This window comes from Corvus moneduloides, chromosome 1 (genome assembly GCF_009650955.1).
Source record: "Corvus moneduloides isolate bCorMon1 chromosome 1, bCorMon1.pri, whole genome shotgun sequence".
Classification (NCBI taxonomy): domain Eukaryota; kingdom Metazoa; phylum Chordata; class Aves; order Passeriformes; family Corvidae; genus Corvus; species Corvus moneduloides.
This window is the reverse complement of record NC_045476.1, coordinates 133,504,287-133,525,932: the sequence shown is the minus strand read 5'-3', so window position 1 is coordinate 133,525,932 and position 21,646 is coordinate 133,504,287. Positions and strand designations below refer to the sequence as shown.

General features: G+C 37.9%; 1 protein-coding gene across 4 annotated transcripts in view; it reads right to left on the bottom strand.

Moving 5' to 3' along the window:
• PKIA (cAMP-dependent protein kinase inhibitor alpha) overlaps window positions 1-21,646 on the bottom strand; it is a 48,654-nt gene that overhangs the window by 8,374 nt on the left and 18,634 nt on the right. For 2 of the 4 annotated variants that reach the window (XM_032128019.1, XM_032127994.1), the window contains exon 2: window positions 3,520-3,697. In XM_032128019.1, the coding sequence (XP_031983910.1) occupies window positions 3,520-3,670 (151 nt within the window). In that variant the 5' untranslated portion in view covers window positions 3,671-3,697. Of the gene's footprint in view, window positions 1-3,519; window positions 3,698-15,142; window positions 15,203-18,903; window positions 18,929-21,646 lie in introns of those variants that run through there. The other 2 variants (XM_032128010.1, XM_032128004.1) reach the window with 2 other exon arrangements.

Below are 21,646 nucleotides of genomic sequence, written 5' to 3'. Positions count from 1 at the left end.
TCTTACTAAAAAAAATATAGGAAAAAACCCCCCAAAACTGAAGAGCAAAAAACACTCTTGCAAGGTATTTGTTTTTAAAAGAAAATTCATTCCTGGACAAAAAGCCTAAGTATTTCACTACCTTAGTGTTAAACATAGAGCACAGAGGTTCAGGGAAAGGGCACTAAGGTTTTAATACACCACTTCTTGAAAGATTCTTCTCAACTTGCTGAAAAAATTCACTAATCTAAATCCATTTAATCTGTAATACACTATCTTGGTACCAAATTTTTCTTTCTGCTGGCAGAGCTCTCCTACTAAAGGCTTTAAAATATATTTACAGAAATAAATTTGCCTTTAAGTTCTGAGAATCCCAAAACTCCTAAGCACATTGCTATTCTTCCTTTAAAATTTGATGGCTAGACACTCTCAAGAGCATGATTGTAATTCTTACACAGCATTTTGAAACCAGCAGGCAGTATTAAAAAAAGAAACAAAACATAATACCATATTCTAAGCCACCATACAGTTGTGTGAGTTGGTCAGCTGGCTATAGTTACCAGTCCTGCTAATGTGCAGCTTTTAACTCATTTTTCTTCCTGTAACATTACTGACTTTACAGTGTCTATCACTATTCCCCCCGCTTACACCCAAAACATTTCTACCGTGGACTAAAATCAATTTTTTTCAATCGCTAATTTCTACAGCCAGTTCTTCATTCCGGTTCCGTATGACTTCAACACCCTATTGCCCCCATTATTTGTAGATGCTTGGACCCCTACAACTTTTATACAGAAACATCCTTTTCACTCCTGTGTTCTCTAGCACCTAGAAAACCAGCAGTTTGTTTTAGAGATTAGATCTGCAGAGACTTGTCCTCATTCTTCAATGTACTTTCTCCTCACGACTTCACTTAGCTACAACCACCTGTAAGACGATCAAGTTTCTTGGATTGCACTGGTTACCTTGAGAGTGTTGAGCAGGAGAGACACCTGCTGATTTCCCTACTAAAAATCTTTCTTTTGCTTCTGTTTTATGATTTCTCTTCCAGTTTTCTATCAGATGTACACAGTGTTGCTTTTAGTTAATTTAGGTAAAACGTGTTGACACAGTCCTTGGAACCTGTATTTTGGGGCTTGAAAAATATATCCATTCCACAGATAATAACAGGTTGTTAGCTTGTTATGGACAAAGAAAACTGGGACAGCTGTTTTGAAGGGAGAAGTATCATATGTTATTATACATAATTATGCAGTATTTATATGTTATTATACATAATTATGCAGTAAACTCTTGATTATTTGTCATTGGCTCATTAATGAGGGGATTAACCAACACTCACTTCAGGTATCAGTTACTGAGTAACAGAAAAATACATAGTCCTTGAATAAGCCTAGTGCTGTTAAAAGCTGTTCTGTTTTTTTACAGGAAATGTATCTGCAGGCTTTTCGAAGTGAATGTACTAAATATGCTTGGGTAGTTTAATTTACATATGTTTTATAACGACCTTTTTTTTCTTTAACATCTGCATTATCCTACTCTGCCATTACTCCACGCAGCTGAAACCAAACACACTTGCAGTTTTGCTAGAAAATACACACAGCTGTAATAAGAATAAAAAAAGGACAGAATCAAAACTTGATGTCTGTATTTATATAATTAGGTTGTACTTAGCATAAATTGTTTGACATACACCTTGAAAGAAATAAGATATAACCCCCAAACATGTGTTTTCTTCTTAATCCTGTCAGGTGTGATGCACTTATGCATCCTACAAGCACTAATATATTCTGAACTGGGATTTGACACGCAAAATAATTTTTAGCCTCTCTTGGTTTGGAAAGACATGACGTGATAATACACTAATACTCACATGAATGCTAGGTAAGACAATGCCTTTTCCAGTATTTTTGGTTTGGAGGCTTTTACTTAGCCCCTAGTTGCACTAATAATACCGAATTTAAATGTATTTTCATTTTATCTAATGGAAACTGCATAACCTCGTGAAGAAGCATGCAGGCATTTCTGTGTTTCTACTATCCAATTTTATGAGCAGCTCTGCATACTTTTCTGCATTGATGAAGTTACCCAGGCTGCAAAAAGGATCACCAAGAAGAACTAAAGAGACTCCTGAATTATGTATAAAAAATTAGCCTAACAGTTACCTAAACCATTCTCATCATTACACAGCTAACTGCACGTACAAAATGCGTATCAACATATGTTGCAGGCAGAGAGTCCCTTTTTTTTTTATAGCTCACAAAAGAACACATTTCTGGCTTATAACTACTCCACTGTTTAACTTAAAATCAGGGATTCTTTTTATCTTCTAAATGGACAAGATCAAAGACAATTTTGAAAAGTGTAAATCTGAGACTGAAGAAAATTAAAGCATGAAGGAACATTGGCCTTATGCCTTTCAAATGGCACCTACTTTCTATTTATCCAACATTTTACATTTGTCCCCACTAAAATAAATAGACACACCTACACACATACTTATAAAGCATTTCTTTTTAAATAGAAATAAACTAAAGGTCCTGCCCAGATAGAATTCCATGCATCTAGAATCTATAGGTCCCCTACTGGCAACTGCAGAAAGAATGACTTAGGATGTACATTAGTCCAGAAGCCAAAAACAGAACCCCTCCTTCAAAACAGCACTACAACCACCTCAACACCATGCTGCCCACATCTGACTGTGCTGAGAAGAGACTCCCTCTCAGAACTCTCGTCTTTATCCCTGAGAAAAGTATGTGCACAAACAGGGTGGCTGCTTATCAGTGGTTTCTTCTTTGCTGAATTTGTTTTCTTCTGCTATTATTAAAATAAGCAAAATCACCTCTCCCCTGACATCTGAAAAGGGCTTTCTAATATCTGTAAGATCCATTCACCAGCTGCTACTCATGTAACAAAAATAAATACCCAGTCATATTACTATTTTTACTTCTTGTACGGTCCACTCTCCCTCCTTCCTCTCAACTGAATATGCACAAGCATTTAAAGATTTAGGATTGCATTACTGGTTATCACCTTAAAAGAAGGACAGGTATCAGCCGAAAGGAGAAACAAAGATCCAGGTAAAACAAACAACAGCGCATGCCTATTGCTCTTTCCTTTGGCAGCTGAAAAAAATTTAATTTCACAATAACCTTTCAGTAGACACATGGCTTCTCCTACAGGCTTCAAACCAGAGAGCTTCCATTAAAGGATATTATGAAGACTTGGGTTTTAATAAAGATTTCCGTATTTTCTTCCTTATAGTCTACTTTTCACAAAATTTATCCTGTTCCCTGCCACTAGGAACCCACTGCAGAACAACTTTTCTTTTTTCAGTGATGTGTTGTACTTGCAAATAACCACCCTTCCCATTTATGAAATCTGTGGTTCTTATTGCAGGCAACCCATGTTGATTAGAAAATAAAATATTTCTGCTGCTGAGGGACAAGGGAATAATGTGGGCACATAAACCATACTTTGTGTACTGTTCTTCTCATTTTAGTTTTAAATAAATATAATAAAAGCCCAAAACATACTCACCTGTTTTGTTTATATCAAGCTCTGATAACTTTAAGGCTAGTTCACTAGAGTTCCCACCGGGAGAGGACACAAGGATGTCATGTAACGCATTTCTTCTACCTGTTCTTCCTGAAGCAATAAAGTCTGCATATGTAGATTCCACATCAGTCATTGCTAACAAATATCCACATAGCAGTACCTGGATGGGAGGAAAAAAAGAAAAACAAAAACCACCACTTAGACCACCAGAAAAACAGAGGACTTTATGGATTAGGAATATAACTGGAAGGAATATAACTGGAAGGTTCCCATTGTGGAATAGATAAATCTTCTTTGACTGGTTAGCCAGTCTCAAAATTTGGAGAAATTAGAGAAGAAACAGAGAAGCAAGAAAAAACACTGTGTGTATTTTATGCCATCTGTATTCAACAGTATTTTAACCAATTTCATTTTCCATGCTTCATAAAGTGATAGTGAGTACTTTATAAAAGCAATGACCTCAGCAACATAATTTCTTTATAGAGTTGTCTCTGCTTTTAATATTAGCTGGGATGTAGGAGGTAGGTAGGGGGTGGAACAAAGTTCTTTTCCACAAAAAGCAGAGTGTAACGAGTAAGAAAGTACAAATCGATAATGCTTTTGCATGCAGAACCCTGTGCTCATACACAGACACAGTTATGTTTAGTGTATTTTCTTTTCTGTTAGTATTAGTTTTGGCATTGTATACAGTCCTCTTCAGGCTCAACTAATTTATTTTGGTGTGATAGTTTCCCTAAAGCAAATGCCTTACCATCATGCTTCTGAAATGACTGCACACCAGAGCAAGCAGAATTGCTAAACTATAATGCAGAGGTTTGAAAGCAGTGCTCTGTAAGCTAGGTATAAACTCAGAACTTCTTTTCCTTAGAAAACAATTATTTCTTATGTCATTATGAAATAATGTGATGATATGCATTAATGCAAGATCTGACAAAGATACAAGGAATACAAGATAGTACTTCAATCTCAGTAAGAAAAAGATTTGCATCCCTGCTGCAATACATGCTATAGATCCAAGCTATTGGAATTTTATTTTCTTAATTTATAAAATGTTAAAGGGTATGGGGAGGAGCACCTTCTCTTGCTGATCACATTGCTTTTACTGTAGTTTCACGTGTACATTTCTAAGGTTTCCTGCAAAATGCTAGGCAACCATGCTTTCCTCATGTTTTATGTTTCCATGTCATAGGGGAATCAGGGAAGCTTTCTTCTAGAGGAGTACTCCAAAGAAAAGAAATGCTACAGAACTACTAAACCAAAGCAGCACCCCCACAGCTTTATGCTTCCTTCATTTCTAAGCAGAATTTCTCTGGTTTTGCCCACAGCAGACAGAGGACATGGCCATACAGGCAGCAACTCACAGCTGCCTACAGAGAGAAGCTTTAACTGTTATTACTAAAGTAGCCAAAACTTCACATTTGCATAGAGTGCAAGAATCTTTTTAATCAGTTCCTACTGCAGCTGCTGGACACAAGCAGCTCTTGAAGTCATCACAAACATTAACAGCAGCAAAAGGTTCATCTTTTTCTCTTCAAATAAATCAAAAAACCCCTCATTTTTTATAAACACTTATTTTAAAAATAGATACAAAAAAGACAACAGCCAATCCTTCTCCACCCTCACTTCTGAATAACTTTACAAACCCTGTTCACTCTTCATCTTCATCCCCATTCCTCACCTCCCCAGATTCAGTCAGCTATATGAGGGTGTACATATAATGTGTCTGAGAAGCCAAGAAAAGGGTTCTACACCATATTTTATTTAGTCTAAATATAACTATATCAAGTATCATTGCAAGACTGACTGACTTGAAAAGAAGTTCACTGCTATCAAACTGTGGTGTCCCATGCCAAATACTCAATGGCTGACAGGCTAATTTTACGCTTATGAACAGCCACGATAAAACAGGAAACTGCTTAAAAAACCCAAACCAACAAAGCAACAAAAACCCCAAAAAACCAACAACCAAAAGAAAACCACCCCAACCCACAAAACCTAACACCACCACCTAGGGAGGGAAAAGAGGTCAGCATTGACTAAAAGCCTGCCTGACACACGTAAAATAGCACAGTGCCTCTGTTTAATAACAAAAGCTTTTATGAGAATGAGACCATGTGCACTTCTTCCAGTGAACTGCCCTCTTACTGAAACACTGCAAGAATATTGAAGCCAGTGAAAAGTCTACCATTTGTTCTTTGCCCAAGGTGCACACACTGCAACGCCAAATATATCAACCATGTAGTAATGCAGCATGTCACTTGCAAAGGTGAAGGGAAACAAGAAGGACAGTTTTTATAAGAAAACAGCATAAGTTTTCAGACTTATCTGACCCATTCACTAAATAGCATTCACCAAAATCAGAGACTAAAAGATTTTAAGCAGAATTCACTTATATTTGTTCATGTTTTTTATTGCAACTGACTTCTAGAAAAGGAAGTGCAAACCATGAAAGCAATCAATATACAGGCTTGGATTCATATTAGTATAGACTAGTCCAAACTCACCATAGCTATCACCCCCATGAAGACATTCATTTATTTTTAGCACAGCAAAAACCACCACAGAGTTGTTTTCTTTTCTTCTTTGAAAAGTGCATATGATTGCATCAGGCCCAGAATAATCAGAGAAGACTGTGACTGAGGTGGAACAAGGTACAGGGCTGCAAGACTTGCAAAATAATCCAGGTTCTACTCCATGAGCAGTTCCCTGGATATACAAACTACACTCCACAGAATATGCTTCTGTAAGATTATACTGCTCTTGAAACATTCCATAAAAAATGGAGAACAGCAAGGGAAATCTCAAGTTTATTTAGTCTTAGCTATGAAACAAGCTACAAAGCCATAGAAAAATGTGCTTGTAGAGAACTTGTTTTTAAATGTTCATTTTCTGTATGCTCAATATGGGATTACTAACAACATTCTGATCAAAAAAGAATGTTATCAAACATACATTTATGACACTTCCAAATTTTCCTGTCTGTGTCTCCTCCTAAATATCAAATACCATTCTGTTTTGTATTGGCATTATCTTGAGACATTACTGCATAAATATGGAACTCCACTGACATCACCCAAGAGCTCCCCTTCCAATGAATGGCTCAGTGCCCAGCAGTTTGTACTTATTCACTGAACCAGTCATTAAGGAATTAACATTCACTTCAAAAAAATATTTTTTTCCCCCCTTCAGTCTCTGTGGAAGGAGCAGAATTTGCTAATAACTCTGTGAAATATAATCTGAATTTCTTAAATAATTGCATTAACAGGTACTCCTGCATTAAAGATTGTGGTCACAGTCCCTCTACTTCTACTAATTTAATTTTTTCAAAACACTGCAAAACCAGTACTCTGCTATGTGGTATTTAACTGAAACAAGAGGGCTGCAAACCTCATTGCTACTGCCAACTGAACCAGCAAACTGAAGAAAGAAGCTCTGAGAGAATAAGGATTAATGAAACCTGCTGTTGCAAGATTGGATTCCTTGGTAACTGATAAAATACTATCCCACCAGAAATCTCCCCCAGCTGTGCTTTACCTTTCCTCCCATGTAGAGTCACTATGCCAGATAATGGGTTAGAGTTTGCATTACAGCCCAGGGGATTTTCATACAGCATATTTCATCTCAGATTCTTAGTTTCATAAACTTCTAGAAATGTGGGTATCTTAGACTTCTGTCTCTTTCCCTTCCCAACTCCTTCCTCACAAAAAGTTTAGCTGAAAATTATTTGTAAGTACTTGAAGAATTACAGAGGATGAGAATGGCAGATAGGCACAGTTGTTACCTTGGATTTTAGCCAGTACATCAAGACATGCCTGTATTGGTAATGAATATACCATACTGAACATAATGGGTAGAGTAAGTATCCAAGGAATGCAGAAGGGGAAAAGAAGGATACCAAGGATAGGTTCAACAAGGGAAGGTGCTGGGTCCTGAATCTGCAGCAGAACAACATCATGCAATGCTACAGGCTGGAGGAAAAGAGGCTGGAAAGCTGCTCAGTGGAAAAGGACCTGGGGGTGCTGGTCAATAGCTACTGAACATCCAGAGTGTGCCCAGGTGGCCAAGAAGGCCAATGGCATCCTAGCCTGGATCAGAAATATTGTAGCCAGCAGGATCAGGGCAGTGATTGTCACCCTGTACTCAGTGGTATGGCTGCACCCAAATCCTCTGTTCAGTTTTGGGCCCCTCATGGCAAGGACACTGAGGTGCTGGAGCATGTCCAGAGATGAGCAATGGAGCTGGGGAAGAGTCTGGAGCACAAGTCCTGTGAGGAGTGGCTGAGGGAGCTGGGCATGTTTATCCTGCAGAAAAGGAGGCTCAGGGGGGACCTTATCACTCTAAACTGCCTGAAAGGAGGCTGTAGCCAAGTGGGGGTCAGTCTCTTCTCCCAAGTAACAAGATGAGAGGAAATGTCTCAACTTACACCAGGAGCTGTTTAGATTGGATGTTAGGAATACTTTTTTCACTGAAAGGGTGGTCAGGCATTGGAACAGGCTGCCCAGGGAACTGGTCAATCACCATCTGTGGAAATTTCCAAAAGACTTATAGATGTGGAACTTAGGGCCATGCTTTAGTGGTAAATGTGGTGATGTTTGGTTAATGGTTCTACCTGATGATCTTAGAGGTCTTTCCCAACCTTAATGATTCTATGATGAGAACAGCATAACTTAACAGATACAGGAAGAATCAGTATTTGTGTTTTCAGAAATTTACCAGAATACTCCTTTAACTCCATAATCCAAATTATGTTAAATTTTCCATTTCCACACTATATATAGCAAATGTTATCCCACAAGGTTCTGAAGATGACTGTCAAATCTCTGTAATTGAAAAAAAAAATCCTAAGAAGTTACTGATGAGTTCGCAAATGCAATCCAAATTTGACTGTGTTCCATAATCAATCAGTGAAATCCAGTACTACACGGTGCCACTGTTCTCAAGGGTTTGGGAGGAAAAGTACAGAAATCATGTGGTATACCAGCATGACTTAAAAATCAGTGTCTCTGCTTATGGGCTAGAGGCAGCTGGGGTTGTTGGATTTAGTCTGTTTAAGGGACTAGATACCTAAAAGAAGCCCAAGTGAATTTGAAGTACCTCTGCTAATTGGTATTCATGATTATTTTAAAAGGAAGACAGAACAAGAGCGGGCACTTGACATACATATGGCTTGTCCATGAATTTGGCACACGCTGCTGGAGAGCACCAGAGAGCTGCCATTTTCTTGGCAAAGCTGCAGTGTAAGGCTAAGAGGTACAATCCTTCAATGTATACTCTTTCTCCAACTATGCTTAATGGCAGCATCAAATAATAGATTTTCAAATAAAACTCTCCCAGGCTTTGGCTGCTGAATGTTGTATCACGATCAGCACATTATTTAAATGTAATTATCTATATTCAGCTTTCACAAGGGAACAAAAAAAAAAAAAAAAGAAAAAGAGAATTTGTCATTTAATAGCGTGTCTGATTTAGAGAAGGTGTATAATTATGCTTTTAAAATAAATTTGGGTTCCAAATCTAGCCTTAACTTAGAGACAGGGCTACAGGGCTCTTTCCAGTGAGGATATAGATCTATTCCACAGCAACCTGTACCTAGATTTAGGCATGGTCTTCTACGTTGAAAGCAAAACCAGAGGAACAATTTAACAAAAAGCATTTTTCTTCTGCAGAGATTGTATCTATTGTGTTATACCATAGTGTGCTTTTGCACAGATACAGATGAACAGGAAAATAGCATTAACTCTAGAAAGCCAGTTAAAGAAAATATTAATAACAATGCAAGATACCAAGCTGGGCAGTATTTTAATCTGCACTTTGAAAATCCCTCATGTAGTTTTTTCTGTCTGATGTTTCTGGAGTGACCAGCTCCATAAAATAGTAATGCAGAACAGGTCACTTACCTTTGACAATTAGCATACTTTTAGGGTTCACATTCTACACGTAGCAATCCTAGTACTACTAAGATCTTAAACGAAATTAGTGGGCAATTCAACTGGTCAAACAATGAAACAGAACAAAGAAAATTACCACCTGAGATTTTCTTCAGAAGAAAACTAAGCTTGTTTAAATCTGCATTTTAAAAGCACTATGAAGTTAGATATCCTTCAGCTCACAACCTATACAAAAAAATCATTCACAAAGACAGCTAATAGGTTTTCCTTCTATGTTATCTAAACTGCAGTTTTCCTAAAGAGATCTACAGAACTAAAAGCCAAATAATTACAATTCTTACCATATCCTTGCTCAGGCAAATTTCATTATGCCCATGACCATAAGAATTTGGTCTCTCATCCACCACTTAATTTGCACTCACAAATTTAGTTTTGGATTCCACTGTTCCATAAAACTGGGCAGTGAAATAACAGCAGAAAATAATAATAAAAAAAGCAAACATAACCAATGAAGCAATACTACAGAGACCTTGGTTCTTTGGAAAGATACAGTGCAGATGATTATTGATGGTTTGGGGAGTAATTAAAAAATAACAATAAATGTTTTGATATTTTGAAATTAGCATCCTATGGAAGAATTTAATCATAATATTTAAATATCCACATGGGGACACTACGTTAGGGAGCAGAAGAGGGTGACCTAGAATCTACCATCACTGTTCACTGCCCAACCTAAAGAGAATACTGATGGCAAGCAACATGTGTTTGTGAGAAAAGGCATCCACTGTTGTGTGACTTTTTACTTGCAATTTGTAAAGTCTTGGTTCGTGAAGGGAAGGAGTGAGTTACAGCACCACTTTTCAGCACGCTCTGATACTCTCTATGAACAGCTAAATCAATTGCAAGCACCTCATAATCATAGAGATAGATAAGGGCCTCAAGCCAGATGAGAGCATTTTAGCTCCTCACCTGACACACATCTGCTGAGCATCCTCAAATCTATCTGAGATGTAGGGAGGTCAATGTTTTAAGGTTCTGGGAGGATGAGACCAGGTATGCAGCACCTTAGAATGGTGTGTTGCTTCAAGGAGCACAGGTATGACACTATACTGAACAAATACAGTGTTAAAATATAGTCAAAAGGACTGGTTTCAGCCTTTGGAGAAAGACTGTTTATTGGGGTCTTTATACGGCAATCCAGAAGCACTCATAGAACAGGGAGATGGAATAAGCCCATGAAGACTGTGACACAAAAGCCACCCCTCAGCAAGAAAAACGGGCTCTTCCTCAACTGCCGGGTTACTGGAAAAGACCAGTCTTGAGAATTCATAACTGACTGGCAGCTTGGAAATGCTCTGCGCAGAAAAGACAAGACTTGCTGCAGAAACGTGAAGCTGGTGTCTGCTTAGCATCAGGATGTTTAGTAGAGGGGATGGAGATTAGGGGGGAGGGAAATTTGTGTGGGCTTTGCTCATGAAGCTCTGTATCTTCCTAACCTTGCCTTTAATTCAGGGTTCATGCTATAATCAAGTTTATTCTCTCAGACACTGCTGTCAGTAGTGCCAGCATTCACAGCCAGTGATTTAAAGGTATTGATCAATACAGGTGTCATTAGCTGAGACTGTGCCTTAGAGAACTTGATATAAGCACTGTAGTGACTGTTTTTGTAACAGCCATGTCTCCTTTAGTCATTGCTACATACAACAGCCCGTATACGGCTTCATGGGGAAAAAACCCCAAAACACTGAAGTCATGATCAGTGACCTGCAAATATTTTGGGCCAAATTGCTGTGAGCCACTGTTTTCCTTACAGACAACTTTCCACTAAAAAAAATATACAGGGTTAGCAAACTTTTAACTGAAGGTCTGATAGCAAAACAGTTCTGTGAATTACCTGCAGACCAGTTTGAGCCTTCCAAACAACCAATGATACATAGGCAATAATGGGGAAGCCACTCAGATAAAGGGTTTTCTATGGAACAGATTTTCAGGTTTTGGCAGAAGTTTAATGCTATGGAAGGGGCTAAGAATGAGATCTATTACACCATGAGAACTGCTTATGTTCAGCCTTGAGCAAAGAAGGTTTTAGGGGAGACCCTTATCACCATCTTTCAGTATCTAAAGGGTGGCTAGAATGAGAATGGAGACTCCCTTTTTACAAGGAGTCAAATGGAAAAGATGAGGGGTGATGGTTACAAATTACTACTTGAGAGATTCCAATTGGACACAAGAGGAACATTACTCACAATTAGAACATTCATCCATTGGAATAACCTCTCCAGGCAAGTGGTGGATTCCTCAGTATTGGACACTTTACAAGATTCAGCTGAACAGGGTGCTGGGCCATCTTGTCTAGAGGTGCTTTTGCCAAGAGAGGTTAGACTAGACGACCCTTGAGGTCCCTTTCTAACGTGGTATCTTATGATTCCTTGATTCCTGCTCTAGAGGACCTAAAAGGATTCTGGTCCATTGAATTTTCTAATTCAGCATCCATAAAATGCTTATCATGTAAGATCTATTTCCCTCACTATCTTTTTTTATTTTTTAGTTTGCAGTTATACATCTTGCTGGATATTACTTTACTAGTACTACGGCCCAAAAAAACCAACCTGACAAAACCCTCAAAACCCCCCCCCAGTCATGCCCCTCCCCACGAGAAGACTCCATTCTCATCAAAAGGAGAAAACAACCAAAAACACCAACAAACAAGAAGTGGTACACAGACCGTATGCAGTACATTGTGGCGCATTTTCCATTTGGGAACCAGCTGTGTTTTCCAAAAAATAGCTCCATGGTGCAAGGCAGCCTCCATTTCTTTACAAGGGCTCAAATACTCAACTGAACTATAGCTTTGAATGGCTAAACATCCCTCAGTAATTCATTATAGTTGTTGCAATTCCTAACAGCAAACCATGAAACTAACATGAAGATTCATGCTCTTTGTTACAAGCCAAGAAATGTAGCCCATATCTTCTACATAAACATATGCCCAGTCTGACAAAATACACAGCTTTTTTATGCAAAGGGTAAGAGCTTGCTCTTCATTGTTTTAAAATATCGATAAAGGTAATGGTTAGCAAGAAGATATTAGCTAGCACTGCCAGGACTTATCTATGCATGTGGTGGGCTAGAGGAATATGACTGCATTATAAAAACACAATTTGGATGTTTCAGATTTCAGGTGGGGAGGTACCATCCAGAAAGGGTAATCTGTCTGCAGAACAAGACCAGAGAGGAAAAAAAAGCACATGGAGATGGGGAGGAAGCAGCAATTGCCTTAGATAATGCAAGAGTTCAGTTAGAGAAACCAATTTACAACCAAAAAGGAAGACAGTGGCGGACTCTTCCAGCTGCTCTACCAAAAGCTCCCAGTGGGCTAACTTGACTCAAGGACTTCACACAGGGCCACTGATTTAAATGCAGGGCAAGGCTCCTCCACTGCAATGGGTTGCTCCCATTCCCAAGTTAACTAAAGTTTGCATTTTGTGATGTTCTGCATTCTGTCAATTTGACTGATATGTTTACAGCATCTAGAACAGCCATTTGCAGGTAACAAAAGCCTTTGAAAGGGAAAGCATGCAGTTAGAACAGCAAAAAGAAAATATCTAGATAACAGTATCATGACAGCATTTATAACTTAGCATTTATAACAGGAGGATGCACCAGCATTTTCATAAGGTTTCTTCCTGACCTATTTGCTAGGATTCTTCAATGTTTCAGTACAGTGTGTATGTAGTCCGGCTATCAAATATTCAAGACATCTAAATGCACCACAGTTTAGCTGTCCTTAAATTCTTCCCTATTATTAAAACAAACAACTGTCCCTCCTCCAAGGCACTTTCCTCAAATCTTTAGGACAATGTAAGCTACTAAATAGAAGCAACATTTGTTGCATTACATATCTTTTCAGCAGTTTCTGGAGAAGTAGCTCAACTGTTTGCATGTGATTACCTTTTAAAATCATGCAGTCATGACTCATCATGAAAGAATGTGTTGCAGCATCCAGAACAGAAGAGCTTGAGCTTATTACTGTTTCTTCTTGGACAGTGGCAAACACTGTACTGAAAGGAAAGAATTTGCCTTTTTTTGATAGCAGGATCAATCAAAACCATATATTTCTAATTATTAAATATTGGTTCCTATTTGCTTTTAATAAAACCAATTACCTCTCACAAAAATAAAACTGCTATAGTACAATATGCTTCTGTTAAGATCTCACATTTCATGTGCAAGCTTGGAGTTTCCAAAAATACTAACAATGACATCACATTTTTCAGTATTTGCAGAGATAAATACCACTGGGCTCGCCTGAAGACCTGTGAACATGAGACATCTAAAGTATATTTGCAATGCCTGGCACAGACAAAAAAATGGATGGAAAAGGCAATTTCTAAAATACTGATTAATGTATTGTGGCACAAAGACGTTCACATTCCTGGTTTATCTGGTCGGCTTTTTGGTTTGTTAATAACAAATTGCCTTTTCCATCCATTTTTTTTCTGTGGCAGGCATTTAAAACCTACTTTACATTTGAATTAGTTTTCTCAGCCATTAGACACTCTGCCTTTTAATTACTATCTAGAAGCTACAAAAAACCCCACACAATTTGGCTAACAGCCTTTCAGGTTTTTTAACTTAAAAGCAGTTCAATTTATTATAACTCACAAAATAAATTCACATTTTATACTGTGTATCATTTCACTTTGGTTTCTCCTATTCTCAGGCTTACATTTTTCAAGGTTTCCATCATTTTTGCATTCTGTTCCCATGTGTACACTGACTACTTTAGAGACTAAGGACTGCCTGGCTCTGTTGCTATGCAACAGCATAGCCTACTTAGGGCTTCCTGAAATAATTGTCTCAAATGTGCTTTTTTTAGACTTGTTTCCAGCAGGAATACTTTACAGATTCTTTATAATGGACCACTGATATTACCACAGTGTTAGATAGTGATCACCTGGGAAGTATTGGTAGCTACCTAAGATTAAAAAAAATGATGTTACTGCTTGCAAAATTCCAGACATACCTGCTGCATTTTCACAGGGAGGTAAATATCACAAATATTCTTATATTTTTGCCAGATGTTATTCCTGTGTATGAGAGCCACATATTATCAGAGGAAAAAAATATTCTTAATCGCTGTTTGTTTCACTCTATTTCATTCAACAGAAAAGTTCTCTATTTAGAGTATGTCACCACTCAGGAAAAATGAACCCTCTTTATATAAAGTCTATTATAAATTTAATCATCTTAACAGAATGAACACATATGCAAATATTCTTTGTTGCCATTCATTATCAAATAAGTTGATTTTAGAATTCTTTAGGACAAGGTTCCAAATTTTTAAAATCACACTACAGATACCACAAACTGGATATGTATTTGCTTTCTGAGGTATCTTCAAGCAGCCCCTGAGAAACTGTCCTGTGAAACCTTCAATCTTTCCAGCCTTCAACAGCATTTTTCTTTTTACAACCTTCCTAGTGCTGCTGCTTCAAGAGCGGAACAATAATGTTTTGTTTTCTTATAGCTGGGGTCATTGGGAATCTTAAGCTAATTAATCTCTGTAAAAATACATACAGCAATATAAACACAAGTCTCTTAATCAAGCATTGATTAATTCCAGAAGGCCAAATGCCCTACAATGCACCAGGCTGAGGGATCAAAGGAAGGAGGTCTAACAGTACAGAATATTTTAATGAAAGGAAATATTTTACCTCTTATTGTTTTCTCTGTCTTGTTCACCTTAGCATGTTCAGCAGCAGTTGCATCTACAGAGAGCAATGTGTCAGTCCAGAATTGAGGTAAAGAGAAAGATGTTTGTCAGAGCCAGAGAAAATAAGAGTAAGGTTTAAGTTAAGGTCCCGGCAGAGGCAAGTCTACCTGCAGTCTTTTAAAGGAAGAGGGAGAAGAGAGCAGTAATTTCATACTGTTTGCAAGTCTTAAAGATGACTTTTTCTTAAATGGAGTGGACTGTGCTAGGCTTCTCAAAACCAAATGCAGGAGGTGGCTTAAAGGGGTAATTTTCCACATTCATATGCATAACCACATACATGCATAATAGCCAAGCTATCCAAGAATATGATTCAGCAAGGTTTAGTGAGTGGGACTCTCCCAGAGTGATGCACTTCAAGTCTCTATTCTTTAAACCACATAAGCAGTACAGCTCAGACTCAAACCTGTAACAGTATTGTTTTGAAAGCAAAGAGATCAAGTTCTGAAGAGCAGTAACACTTGGAAGGATCAACAATCAGTTTGAAACCTCAAAAACGACCCAGAGTCAGGTGAAGGAGAAGAAAGCATTAATAAACAACTCTTTATCATGGTGAGATTGGTTATCACGTGCTATATGTGTTATTATGTGTTATTTGTATTTTATACTTTGCAGTATTTATGGGCATTTGGAAGACAGGCCAAATAATTTCTAACCTAGCCAGAAGAAGTCCCTTATATTTGCTACAATATGCTTGAAGATAGGAACCTTATCAACCTCTTTTGCACATCCACATTTAAAAAATAATCTAATTAAGCAGAGGAAAAAAGCAAAACAAACAACAACTCTTTTGATGAATAATCCTTTGTCACGTAGAAACATTTTGTACACTTTGTATTGAGAATTACGCACTATAGAGTACTTTCCTGACAAGTTTCCACGTGTTGGAATTAGATGGAAACTAAAAAAAAAAAAAAAAAAAAAAAAAAGTGCTGCATTACACATTCTGTCCACGATACTCAGATTTAAGATGCATTTCTAGATGCGAATCCAGGTACCCTGACAAACACAATACCCAACCACAACTGAGTAGCATACGAGTTCTGCAAACCACAGCTACTTAAAATCACTGTTAGTAAGCTTTGAATCTGATGGTCAAATATTTCTCTTTGCTCCAATTTCAAGTGAAATTAAAGCTCAAATACTTAACTCATATTCCTCTAATGTCCCAATTCTTCATCTACAAAAAGAAACTGCCAAATGGAGGTAACATTTTGGGCAATTTACAAGCCAGCAATGGAAGCATATAAATGAAATAGAATTTTCTGGACTCTCACAAAGCTCATTGATTTCAGCCAACCCTAACAAATTGCTCAATCACTTTAAAAGATGGCCTATTAAAACCCACATACAGTAGACATTTTATATTCATGCCAAGAAAAGTTATACAAACAAGCACATATTTCCTGCAGCTCAAGTTCTTAATTCTACCTTGCAACTCTCCCTTTCGCAGAAGTTGCTGAGCACTAAGAAATGTTAGAAAAGCCTAAGAAGAATCTGAACATACAGTTCTTGCCATATGCATAAACTCAATAAAATACAATAATGTGTAAGCCATGTTTTCTGGATATGAGCATATGCACACAGGAGAACTTACAGAAACCCTCACAAAATTCCTGAGAGGAATTCATGTTGTTAGACTACACAAATCCATCTGTATTTGAATAGCTTACCCGAGCTTCGAGGCCATGCAAATCACAGATTCCCTCCTTTTTACTACCTGCTGGTGGATAATGAAAGGAAGTACCAGCTGTCTGCTTACAGTAAGAATGTATATGTGGGCAGAATATTTCTTAAGACTTCCACTTCTTAAATCCTGGCACAGGGAAAAACCTCTCAAGAATAAGAATCACCCACAGATGTGAGTTCCTGGATACCATGTTCCCCATAAAAGGCAAGCTGCAGGTACAAATTCAGAGGAAGAAGGTAAAAATATAAAAAAGTGCTGCTCAAAATCTGAAGTAATGAAACCCGCATCTCATAGTCACTAGGGAAGAGCATTGTTCAAGTAAAAGGTAAACTTTAGCAATGAAGACAATAAAATAATTAAGTAATTAGGAGCCATTGCAAAGACATATGGGCAGAGCACAGTAAGAAAGTGCATGAAAACAAACCCAAATGGACTCTCAGACTGAGCAAGAAGAAAATCAACTTGAAATGTCTCCTGACAGAGATGAGACTTATTTTATTTTTATTTATTTTGTAGTTGTCATTCCTCCTGGCAAAAATCTTGGGATGCTGATCTGTAAGCCTCTATCCCATCCCAAGTACCATTGTCCACCTTTATACCTAGAAAAACATAAAGGACCATAACACCTGAGAAAAGTGGTAGAAATCAGTAATGTTCCTATGTAACAGTTTGAGTGTTCAGGGTTAGAGAACTTTGAACGTGGCTTTATCTACTCATGTAAATATATGTATGTATACCTGCAGAGGTGGGTATCATGAATTATTCACTTCATCTGCATAACTACTTTCATCTAGACATATTTAGCAGTAGACTCTGTAAGCTTAGTAGATTTCCTATAAGCTGTAAGAGAACTGCCTTCATCCCAAACCTTTGTCTGTTTATTTTTGAAATAATTAGTTTTAAAGAATCCCTTGTAGGTTGACCTTGGCTGATGTTCACTCTGCTCTCTCATTCCCCCTCAACAGGACAAGGGAGATGATGGTAAGATGAAAGAACCAGTGGGCTGAGATAAAAACAGGGAGACATTGTAGTAATTATCAGCACTAGCAAAACAGATTAGACTTGGGGAAAACTAACTTACTCCCAATTAAAATAGGTTTGGATAGTGAGAAACAAAGACAAGTTAAAACAACACCTTTCCTCCACATCAGTCCCCTACTCTCCCTCACCCTGCCTTTGCCCAGGCTCATCTTTACTTCTTTAGTTTCTATCCCATCACCCAGCAGCCCAAGGGGATGGGGAATGGGAACGTGCAGTCATATCTCTGCTGCTCCTTCCTCCTCACACTTTTCCCCTGCTCCTGCATTGGTCCTTCTCATGGGCTGTTCCCACAGGCTCCAGTGTGGGCTGGAGTTCTTTCAGGAAACACCTGGTGTGGCACACACTAGCAGGCAAATACCTACTCCTATACCTATTCCACTGTGGTCTCCTCCATGGGCTGCAGTGGAATCTCTGCTCCAGTGCCTGGAGCGACACCTCCACTTCTTCCTTTTCCTTCAACCTTTGTGTTCCCTGTGCTGTGTCTCACTACCTTTGTTTGTTGCTCCTCTACCTGTTTGTTTTGGTATTTTTATTTCCTTGCTTAAATATTTTCCCAGAGTTTTCCCAGAGACACCACTGTCCTGGCTGAGGGGCTCAGCTGTATCCTGCAGTAAATCCATGGAGCTGACTTGACCCTGGCCTTTCCTCACACAGGATGCCCCTAAAGCCACCTCGCTGCCGACACCTACCCAACAACAAAATTCGTATCTGTCAGAAGATACTCAGTGGCTATAAATAAATAAAAAAGTACCATAAGTACTTACTGTGCTTTCCAGCGTCTTCCCTAAACTCCACTAACTGCTGAGACTGCCCTCCTGTCACTTCACTTAAGACTTAGAAATCACAACCATGTGAGGCTCTCACCCCTGGTGTCTCAGAGCTGATAGGAGGCAGCCTCTTTCCAAGCAAAGGCTATGTGGATAAGCACGTTAACACCATGAGAGATGGACAGTAAGGCACTATTCTCTACTCACCAGCTTCTACCATCGCAGACCAAGGAAAACTCAGCACTCATGAGCACTGTAGCCGTGACTTTATCATAGACACCAGAATCAATGTGTTTTTCCCCAAGACTGTAGCCCTGTTTTACGTGAGAAAGGACAATGAATCTTTTCTGCTATTTTAAAGAATATTAATACAAGATTAGCGCTGCCATTTTTAGGTTTCTGTACCAAGAAAGGTAAAAGAGGAGTATACACCAGCTTTTCAAACTTACAGGCTACTTCCCAGAAAGCATTCACTACAGAAACTAAATTACAAGTTTTCTTCAAGATCACACCACATTATTCAATTGAACTAATGCCTCTCAGAAGAGCCAGAAGTGCCAAGAATGCAAACACACTGCAAGAGGTAACATGTTTGTTTGTGGGTCTACTCTAAGCATTGATTAGCTTGTTCATAAAGTAAACATTCCGAAAGAACAATAGGTAAAAAGAAAACACTTGCCCATATGCCAAGATTGGGTAAATAATTAGACTATATAGAGACTCATATTCTCAGTTTCAGGTGACCAACATGAGATATTACAAAGGACCTTATGCTTCAGAAATTAGTATGAACTAACCTTTGTAAAAGTATTTAGGATTAAGTAGTGAAATAAACTAGCAACTGCAAGCCCTCTTATCACTTCTGAAAATTTGACTTAATGTAACGTTGAAATTTAGGACACCACCCATGAAATTTGAAGATAAAATGCAAATTTGAAGACCAAACATTGATGAAGGAAAACCCCACTTAGATTGCAGCTGACTTTTTAAAGTCAGACTTTAAAAAAACATTAAGGGAAGAAATATGGGAGGCAGGAGAGAGAAGGCAAAGACATTTTTTTTCTACTCCTAACCAATTAATTTCTAACATGGCTATTTACAACTGGATTAAAAGCTTCACTGAGCATGTACTCCACAGGTAACCTTTAGGTAAGTAAATTCTAACTTTTAGTGCAATACATTTGAAATTTGCTATCTCAACCACCAAGAATTATCTTCTCTACCCTTCCCTTTAACAAAATTTTCCATTGCTACTACACAGTTTATACCTACAGCCTCTTCATGACCCAGCAGAAACACCGCCAGTATTTTCAAACAAATAGCACTGATATTTGCACAACAGATAACATTCCATATTTGTTTTCATCAGACTCCAATGAAATCAGAGCCAAGCTAAAAATGGAAAGACGATGTATCTTCAGTTCAGGAAAGCTTTTCAGCAGTCTGAATGAAATAACATTCTGATAAGACACATCTTAACTATACCATGCTCAGACTCAAAGTCTGTTTTAAATCTTTCTTCATAAAATGCTTCTACTCCCCCTAAGTAATTTGCTTGTTAACCCTTTGTTGGGAATATCTTTAAAGTATGATTTTCAGAACCAAACAAGATTTTCTCCCTCTTGCATTTTGCCACTTTTCTTGCTCAACACCCTATGAGGATTATTCAAACATTAGCACTCAAATATTAAAATCAATGAAATTTTTTAAAAATTAGGTTATTAATTATGAAATATAAAAGTTTAAACATGTCTTGACATGTCTAATCTCCTTTCCACAGAGATATTTTTCATGATGTCATTACAGGATTAACACATTTGTAACCAGACAGCAGTCATCTACATGTGACAAGATGTTTTTTGGGAATCACTACAAATCTTTCAGCCATTTGACTCATATGCCAAATGAAACAAACTTATCTGTAAAGTCAAATTTGGTTATTGCCTGAAACTCCATATGTATCACATTATATAACATGATGATTCTTAGGTTCATTAAAGCTATTTTTCGTAAGTTCTCCTCTTGTTTGGCCTACTTCAGGATGCCATTTAAGGGACTTCAAAAATTAATGGGTTCAACAGAAAATAAAATCAAACTTAATCAAAATTTCCCCACAAAAAAACCCCCAACACAAATCTGAAGGATTTTTTTCCTTTTCTTAAAAAAGATACAACTGGACTGCTGAGAACATGTAAACAGATTCTCCAAGCCTGACAATCGAAAGAGGATATTTATATGAAGACAAGGATAAATTAAGTGCTACGCCATCCTCATGATAAAAACAGTAGAACAGAAAAAGGCCTTTGCCATATTTGATCTAGGAATATAAGCAGAAAGAAGGGGGGTTGTTTATTGTTAAAAATCAAACCAACCTTCCATAATTCCATGAAACACAAGCACACCTCTTCCACTTACCACATACGAGACCAAACCACTGCTTCTTACCCAATGAAGTTTAGTTGGAACAATTTCAGTTAACTTTCTGGTTAAATGACAACTTCAAGAAAAAATAACAAAACAAGCCACCACCTGTAATTTGATTAAATACAGACTATGATTACACTGCCAACACAGGCAAACTGGTTTAGTTTGATTATTAAGCAGGTAATCAAAGATTCCACTGAGCTCTAATGTTACTGCATGAAGTTTTAATGAAGCAGCACAGCATTATGTCTTTCAGATGTTACAACAGTAACAACCAAGTCTTTTAAAGCAAAACCATACGAGACTCAGATAATTTTTGCTCTGTTCAGCTTCATATTATGTTCTTTTTTCTGCATTCTTCCTACTAATCTTGGGCACTCTAAAACAATAGAGCAGAGGAGGTCCAGAGACAGAACCATGCCTGATACTAGGTAAGAAGGTTCTTAGAAACAAATCCTGATGAGGTACATCTAGAAGAGTAAGCACTTCAAGTCAGCTCACATGCTTCATTAAGAAAATTACTCTC